At 42.5% G+C, this 8,989-nt stretch overlaps 1 protein-coding gene across 2 annotated transcripts; it reads left to right on the top strand.

The window, feature by feature from the left end:
* On the top strand, nucleotides 1–3,897 carry si:dkey-27i16.2 (regulator of cell cycle RGCC-like). 2 transcript variants are annotated; one of them, XM_039814454.1, is made up of 5 exons: nucleotides 1–145; nucleotides 1,184–1,342; nucleotides 1,961–2,041; nucleotides 2,667–2,729; nucleotides 3,250–3,897. In XM_039814454.1, the coding sequence occupies exons 1-5, from the start codon at nucleotides 124–126 to the stop codon at nucleotides 3,255–3,257; spliced, it is 333 nt and encodes a 110-aa protein (XP_039670388.1). In that variant the 5' UTR covers nucleotides 1–123; the 3' UTR covers nucleotides 3,258–3,897. The 2 variants fall into 2 exon arrangements, with proteins under 2 accessions (XP_039670388.1, XP_039670389.1); XM_039814455.1 differs by lacking the exon at nucleotides 1,961–2,041.
* Nucleotides 3,898–8,989: the final 5,092 nt, after the last annotated feature.

Raw genomic sequence — 8,989 nt, 5'->3', positions numbered from 1 at the left:
GTGTGTGTGTGTGTGGGTAGGGCTTTATAATAAACTTACAGTTCCTGCTTGTCAGCGTTAAACCGTTCTGAACCCAGACGCACAGCAGCAGCCCGGTGGTGTTTTTAATTTCACTGCTCCAGCATGACCTCAGCCGTTACCGCAGGTGAGTCTAACGACTACTTGAGCCATTAGTTTTAAATGGTGATTCAGTGATGGTGAGCCTAGGCCTGTACAGCTAACGCCTGTATAATGCTTTCATAGAGGCTTTAAACCTCAACATTTTAACCTCCTCAAATTCCACTTTTCCTTAATCCTTTTTATAAATCACATCACACACATGAGCAGTTTGGGAAATCATGTAGCCTGCTATGCTTTAATTGTACACATTTTCTAACTCATGCTCTCTTATCTGTTATATTTTGAGCCGGCTACATGGCACATATCTACTGTATATTTTTTCATATACACACATAAAAAAAGCTCATTTTATGAAGGCTGTTTTCTTGCATAACTTCCCAAACATTGACCTTTTTTTAATATGCTTTTATTTTTTTTGCTGCAACCTACTAGCATTACTCCTATACCCCATATGGGACTGTGAAAGCTTTATCATATTCATGAAATTCTTCCGTTATTTACTGAAGAAATTGCATTTATTTAAGAAATTGACAAAAGTGGTGTTTTATTGCAGCCTAAAGCATAAAACTTAGATTTAAATTGTAATATGTATGTATCCCAGTTAGCAGACCAGGTGTTTTACAGGCTGTTAGAGGTTTTATTTGCCTCATGGGCTGTTAGGTTTATTATGACACATCAAGTTATCTGATAAAAACCCACTGACATAAACTTCAACTGCAGGTTTTGGCTTTTAGCTTTAATTTCATTGTTGGCAAGATAATTGTGTTGTAAGTAATTTCGGTTACACTTTACTTTTTGTCATGACTAGTTATGGTTAGGGTTCATGTGTCATGCCTGTCATGACAGTGTCATGTCTCTCTTATGTAGATACCTTCAAGCAGCGTGTTACCATCATTTCTTATATTCAGAAATATCCAAGATCTAAGAAGTTTTTTTGTTTTTATTTAGAAACTATTGAAAAAATGTATTAGTGTAACTTTTTCCAGTACTTGATATGATCTTAACATTTTCTTTTAGTGGAATAATGTGGTTTCTCTCACAACTGCTGTCACATTTTCCACAGACTTAGAGCTGGGCGAGTTGCTGCAGGAGTTCCAGGATGTGGTGGAGGAGCTGAAGGCCCCTTCTCAAAGCAAACCTCACGCTTACCAGCACGTCCTGCAGCAGGCCAAAAGTCGCACAGGGCTGGGCGACGACAGCGGAGTCGAGGACTCTGATTACAGTGAGTCACACTAGAACAATGTTCCTGTGATTAAGATAATGTTTGCTTATTGTCCAAAGTGTGGGGGAAAGAAGGACATTATTAGTGATGCTGTATGGAGTCCCCATGGGTGCTCGTTGAGTCCCTTTATCAGCCCAAACAACTGCAGCTTGACACATATTTAATTTTTTATTTTTTCATTTTCATGAAATTAGTGGCACAAGAGGACACATCCCAGTACACTTCTATTAAAGTGGCTTTTTGCTCATGACAATAGCTGTGTACAAGAATGAACTGCAATTACTTCTGTAATTGTCTGTTGTTGTTTTTTGTCGTCGTTGCTGCTGCCGTAGTTCTGCGTATGTCGATAGTTATGAGATAAAAGAAGATAAAAGAAGAGTGTTTTTCTGCTCCCCTGCGTCGTCATTATTGAAAGTATTTTGGCCCTCCCTAATGTTTGTAAGCTGTGAACAGCAGTGAACATGCGCTCACCTTCATTTTGCATGTTGTTATCATTATGTGCAACTCCTGCATTTTGTTAAAATGTGTCATTGTTCTTGTTGGATCATTTGCATGCCTTAGTGCTTGTCGTCTGTTTATTATCTGTGCTCACCCTCTCCTCGCCTCCCCCCCCCCCAGGCAGTGAAGCTTCTTTGGGAAACAGTTTGAACACCAGCGAGGAGGAGCTTCACACAGCAGGCATAACGCTGGCACCGAAAGGTACTAGACTCCCATCAGCCCATCTCCATCCAGATAGCCCTCGTTCTTACAGTGATCACTATCACTTTTGCTCTGATCACTATCTCAGCCACACAAAAACCCTCTACATCAGGCTGGGAGCTCTTTTGTTTTTACACAACAAAGCCCCTGCTGTGGTATCTTGCTCCCTCCTCTTTCCAAGTCTCCTGCAGGGGTTATTTGTGCTGTTATGTAGCAGGGAGACTGGCTCAGGTGTGTGTGTGTGTGTAAATGAATGAGAGCGGTTACATCTCGTTCCATGTAGATGCACAGACGACTACTGTTAAATCTCAATGGATGAACACAAAGACGATGTCATTCACTCTGTGTTTACCCAGAATACCTGAAGATATTTACAACAGAGTTCCTGGTGGGATCCATCAAGCTGTCTGGGTTTTTACTGCGCTTAAAATCAGCCTCATCTCAGTGTGTAAAAAAAAACAAAAAAAACAAAAACAAAAAGCAGCTGAAAATGTGTTTTGCTAGTCCAAAAGCAGTTTGATTCATATGTAATTCTGTGATTTAGATTAGCGTCTGGCTCAAAGGAAATGCCATTGAACTGGGCCACGTTTCTCACATTCCTTTTCTTTCTGTCCTCTTCCTGCAGCCAAGCTGGGAGACACGAGGGAACTTGAGAGTTTTATCGACATGTTGGACCGGGAACTAGCAGGTGCGTATTTAAGACAATTACCCCCACCCCAATAGTTTCTTTATTCCTTTTGCACTTAAGCTGACTCAAGCCAGCAGGCTGCAGTGTGTAATGGTGGCAGAGACCCAGATAGAGTGCAGGGTTTGTTACACATTGAAAAACAGAGTGCCTAGTAGTCTCTGAGCACCTCTTGTGTGTAAATGCCATGTCTGGGGACTAAGGTGGACTATCTACACAACCTTTAGTGATAATAGCATACTTGACTACATGAGCACCATGATCCTGCTATCAGCACTAAAGCAGTGGTGTTTCAGAGGCCCGTGTGTGTGTGTGTGTGTGTGTGAACAAAACATGCATCCGCTGCTATCACTGGTCTTGGCGCAGAGAGAATTAATGTTACAAATAAATCGTAACTCCCCCTGTATCTTCACAAGGCTCATCTATTAGTCAGTGCATGTTTGTGTGTCTGTTTAATATGCCTCTGTGCTTTTTCTCTTTATACTGGCTCCTGAGCTTCTGTAGTTTTCTCTATCTTTTGCAGAGATGTGAACAGAGAGTAAGCGAGCCACGCAGAGGGGGGGCGGGGGGAAACAGGCCAGGGGCAACATGGCTGGCTACTGCCGAGCAGACAGGCAGATCTACACCAGAGCAGATCTGAGGGAGCAAAAGCTCCCCTGGCTGCTCCAGGGGAAAAGGTTAACATCAGAAATTAAAAGGGCACTGCATTCCAAAATGCAAGAACACCGTCAGACCCCTGGCGACGCCGCGTCCAGCCGGCAAGATGACGTCCCTCAAGCATCCGAGATGTGTGACATATTCCTGAAACTAGACAAAGCTTCCATCTGTCCGGGGCATACGAGAAAACGCTGCCCAGAGTAAACAAAGCATGTTCGTGCCACATTTAAAATCCCCATAAGTACTATGCCAGTAAAAAAAAAATATATATATATATATTTTTTTTTTTAAAGGTGGCTGTTAGAAATTACAGATGGCACTTTAGTTTCAAACTAATTTAAAGTCCAAGGGGTTCAGATCTGCTGTGTAATATCAAAAGTTCAATCATAGTTTATGTGCTGACATTTCCAGTGTACAGTTCTTGTTAATATTATGTTTTATATATATATATATATAAATTGTTGTACAGATGAATACACATCTAAATAAAGCTACATTTTGATTGAATTCCGTATACATTTCCTTTTTTCTTGGTTGATATATGAAACTAAATGTAATCTTCTGTGCAGAGACATCGCTGCCCTTGCTGGCCGCATCTGATTCTCAATACAGGGTTGAAAGCCTTTCACTTCAAAAAAAATTCCTCCTGACAGTACTGACAACAGATTGTATCCAATGTGTCTAAACCTTCACTATCCCCTAAATTGACTGTTGCTTTTGTCACGCCACATGCCTTGGGAGCCTTTCACCCATTCGACTTAGTTTGTACCTGCTTCCTGTTTGTCTCTTCTGATTATGCTTTGAGTTTCACTTCTGCCTCCAAATCAGGAAACCCACAAATTTAGCTCAGACACCATGTGACGACAGCTTAAAAAGGAAGTGCATCTGTTGTGCTGTGAGAAACAATGCTCATTGAGACTTTGTGCTGTAATTCTTTTTGCAGGGGCTTTGACTGTGCTTTAACTTATTACCACAAATCCAAGCTTTGAAGTGCAGGAAGGAAATTGTTTTGCATTGTTTGGGTCGCCTACAAAAGAACATCTTAGCAGTTTCTTTCTGTGACTTTTCCACCAACGGTTGTTTATATGCCTCTGTCATTTCACTCCACCGAGTCTCATCCATTTACAGGTGTCACCTCCCTGTTGTCAAAGCAACACAGCTTAGAGAAACAGACAAGGCCAAGGTGAATGTTGTGCTAGTAAATTGTGATTTTTCACTTGTGACTTTACATTGAGTGACATCAGCTGCATAATCCAGCTGTAGTATGCAATATTATTTTTAGTCTGCTGAGGAGCTGCCAGATTTGAGTTGAGAATGAAGTTGAATGAGGAACTACAACCGTCAACAATCTCTGAAGTATTTAGCTGCGCAGCTTATTGTAATCACACAGACTCTGGTTTTAGGGTGATGAAAGTCAAGGAAAATGTTTGCCCTCTCAGAAACAGACGTCATGGACCAGCAGTTTATTGAATTGTCAAAATTCCCATACAACTGGTTGATGTGACCTGTCATCTATACCACCAACCCTGTTGATATATTGTAGTAGGACTGCTTGGGTGGACCTGCTTCTTGACATCATGTCCGTTGCAGTGGCCAAAGGAAGGAAGGCTGGACATCATTCTGTTCCATGTCTGTTTATGTCTCATTAAAAGACACTTTGAAGAGAGAGTTCACTGCTTTGAACTCTGGCCAACTATTTAACCCTGCTGACCGGGACGAGAGTTGGCACTGGTGTGGGGAGAGAAGGGTATAGTTGTGAGAGCAAATTAGCTTAAAATGTCACATTACTGAGCAAAGATGAATAATGGGAACATAGACTAAATGGAAAATGAGTAGGGAATAGGGAAACAATAGGGAAAATACACAGGGGTGGTATAAAGTAACCTGCTCCTCCTGTGTTGTCAGTTCTGTTTAGAGAAAGGCGAGGATGACTGATTGAGGCCCCAGCTGTTGAACATGGTAACAAACATAGTTTACTTTCACATGATGGAACTTCCCTCTCAAATGAAGGGACACATCCTGTTTTCAAAGACAGGCAAGGAACTGCAAGAATGCAGGAAACGTAAAATTGTAGTACAGATGAAAGTGAAAGGCATTTGATTGGAATTTTGACTTTCTGTGTCCCACGGTGGTTTTGTAACGGTATGTCTCAGATCTGCAGCTCTGTATCCGGTCTGGTACTTGACATTGCTGCCACACTTACCTTCTCTAATCCATGCTGTCATTTCATTGTGCACGAAAAGTCGCCGGCAGCTAATTATACTGTATGATTTTCATTAGATTGCTCTTCAGTGGGATCTGATGTACTATCTCAGTTGGTCTTATGGGAACAACTCCCCATTGTTTAGCTAATTACTGATTCCAGTATTTGATTGGCATCGCACCAAAGTAAGAGGCCAATAAGTCAGTCAGTCGCCTTGTTTAGATAACAGAGTAAATGATGAATGAATGGAGTTCATTAGTTGATAAATTAAAATGAATTGATGTTATGATGAGACAGTGAATGGTCTTGAGAGTTGAAGACATAATAAATATCATGTTGAGGCTCTTTCAGCCCTCACCTATAGACTCAGGCATCTTGGTAATAAATGTCACATAGACTTAAAATCTCTACACGCAATGCTGGTTTGTTTTAAGCTAGTTAGCAAGCTAATGAAGATGTAATTGAGTATAGCAGAAAGGAGACACTTGTTATCATCAGACAATGAGTAAATGAAGCAGAGATATGGCCTGTGCAGGCAAGCTATCATGGCCGAGATGAGTGCAGCATGCAGAGCACGCAGTCTTCTGTCATCTGCCTGATGAGAGACCGGAGCAACGCCTCTCCCCTGAGAGCTCTCCAAATGGTCCAGGCTAACAACGCTCTCCCAAGGAATTAGCTGGCTCAACCGCCCCAAAACACACGCACACACACACACACACACACACACATACACACTAACACACACACAGTAACACACACTGAATTGTTTGAATGGGTCTTGCGTAACTGAGGCCAGTCCCTGAGCCCGGATCAAGGACTCGGATCACTGCTTTGTTTTTCTTGCACAAGCCCCCAAAAGGCAGAACGAGGAGTTTGAACCATAAAAGGACTTGGTAGTGTGAAATATCTCATGTATGACACCACTTCAAAGTTGTGTGGGAGATATTCATGTAAATATGTATTTTTCAGTTATTTTGATATCATCACATAACAGGACAGTAAACGACCGAGTACAACAGTCTGAAATTTTGTCAAAGTACAACCCAGTCTAACGGCATTGTCAGATAATCCATGTGCAGACATTCATGATTTCCAGAGCATGTATACTAATGTTTTGGTCCCACGACAATTCCTCCAGCACCACCATGAGATTTACATTTTTTGGTTTTGAGTGCAATGTCTCAAAAACTAAAAAGTTTCGACATTCGTGTTCTCCTCCTGACCTTGGAGATCCCCTTACTTTTCATCTAGCGCCATCCTCAGGTCAAAATGTCAGTTTTTTCCAATACTTCCTTTATAACACAACAAAAATGACATTCATCTAGCCTGACAAGCCAGACCCACATCAAGATGTTGGGTCTGGGAACTCACCATTGACGGAGCTCAATCCGAGGGGCGGGATAAACGGTTGTCTTTCAAATTCCCTCTGCACGCTATAGGATAGCGCTACAATCAGGCAGAGCAACGAAGAAGGTAGCGAAGCTAGTTGATAGATTAAACTTTTGCCGTATCCGGTCGGCAAAACTCCGAACACATCTTCCTTTTTTAAGAATGATTTCAGTGCCGTTCTTTGTTCTTTTCTCAAAGAAAAGCTGAACTCCAAGGGCCCTATCTTGCACTCAGCGCAATTGCCTTTGTACACCGACGCATGTATCATTCCTATTTTGCACCCGACGCACAGCGGACTTTTCCCTCCACAGACGCACGTCGGTAAATTAGGGAATGTATTTGCGCTCCTGGGGGCGGTTCAGCGAAAAGAGAAGGCGTGTTCCGGCGCAAATGTTACTTTGTGCTATTCTGCAGTTTCAGAAAACAATTCCGCCACTGACCAGGAAAAACCTGGTCTAAAGTCAGTGGCGCTAGTCTAAAGTCAGTAGGCGTTATTCAGATGCTATTTTAGGAGGCGCGTGGCGCAGTAATGTAGCGTGTATACTGCTAGCGCATACACTTCTCACATCTACAGCAGTTCCCATTTTTGAAAACCATACATAATTACAAAGAAAAATATTACTGAAAATGCGCTTCATGTGTTTGGATAGATCAGGAGGCACTTACAGTCCTCAAAAAGTCGCAGCATTCTTTGTGGCTTGTTGTGTTTTACACAATTTCCATGAATCATGGATGTGTTGATGACATAAATGAGGAAATATTAGAGGACTTAAGGAGACGTGATGTTGAACTACGGTGGGATTGGACACTCCGGCGGAATCTGGTCCGGGAGTAATGCGCGATGCGCTCCTGATGGAGCGGGTGGACGGAGATGGAGTGGGGGGAGGAGGAAGGGGCACAACAGGTGCAGGTGGTGCGTTTGGAGGCCCACGCTGCATTGCTGCAGCAATCCTCTCCAGACTTGAGGAGATGCCCCCGAGGCGCAGCAACATTGCCACCCAGCCAAGACGGGCATTTATTACTTTGCCGCATCACGCACCGGCAGCTCCCGCTGGCGTGCGCCAGGCAAATCCGCCGTCATAATAGCAATCCGCCATGGAACAAGCGCCCTGCTCTTAAAGGGAATGTGAGATGACGCTCTGATTGGTTTATTGCACGTTACGCCCAAACCACACCTAGCTACTTCAGACCAACCCATTTTAGATTTGCGTCGGGCGCAAGAGTCATTTATCCCGCCGGTAAAATAGCAACAGCGCCCGAGATCCGCCCACAAAGCTACTTGCGTTTTGCGTTTCATACTTGCGTTTCAGATCGTTAAAATAGGGCCCCAAGTCTTCCAGAAGACCGCTGTTCCCAGCAGCAGCAGTCATAAGCCCGTCCACTGACTCTATACACGATGTGATTGGCCTGAATAGAGTTTGGTTTATCCAGCTCGTAAGTTAACGGAGAGTGCCTAGACCCCCCTGGCTGCAAATTAAATTTGCTGCCGCTAGGGTGCGTCTAGATTTCTAGGCTAACATTCATCAGCCTTAGCTATACTTTTTGTTTTTGTGTCTAATTAGCAAATGATAGCATGATGTGCAAAGCTAAGATGGCTATCATGGTAAACATTATACCTGCTAATCAATATAGCATGTTAGCATCCTGGTGTTAGCATGTAGAATCAAAGCATCTATGGGGCTATGCACAACCTCACAGAGTTGCTACCATAGCAGTAGGCTTATTTGAGTGATATTTGTATTTTAATTGAAAAGTTTATCTTAATGATGCAAAATCAGCATTTTGTGTGCTTGTAAACTTATCACAAATAGGCACATTGGCCTGTTTTTCTGCTACAAAAATTACTAATGTAAAGAAACTGTTCACAGAATAAGAAAACATGAATAATGTCATGGATCTTTAAGTGAAATAGATCTGAAAGGCAATGCTTAACTCATTCAGGAGGAAAGAAATCACTACTCCCTCATTTTAAAGTCATCAGTGTCAGTGCAATGGAAACATTTTAATGGCTTAT

The sequence above is a fragment of the Perca fluviatilis genome, chromosome 10 (genome assembly GCF_010015445.1).
Source record: "Perca fluviatilis chromosome 10, GENO_Pfluv_1.0, whole genome shotgun sequence".
Classification (NCBI taxonomy): domain Eukaryota; kingdom Metazoa; phylum Chordata; class Actinopteri; order Perciformes; family Percidae; genus Perca; species Perca fluviatilis.
The sequence above is the reverse complement of the archived record's forward strand: the minus strand, read 5'-3'. Positions and strand labels throughout refer to the sequence as shown.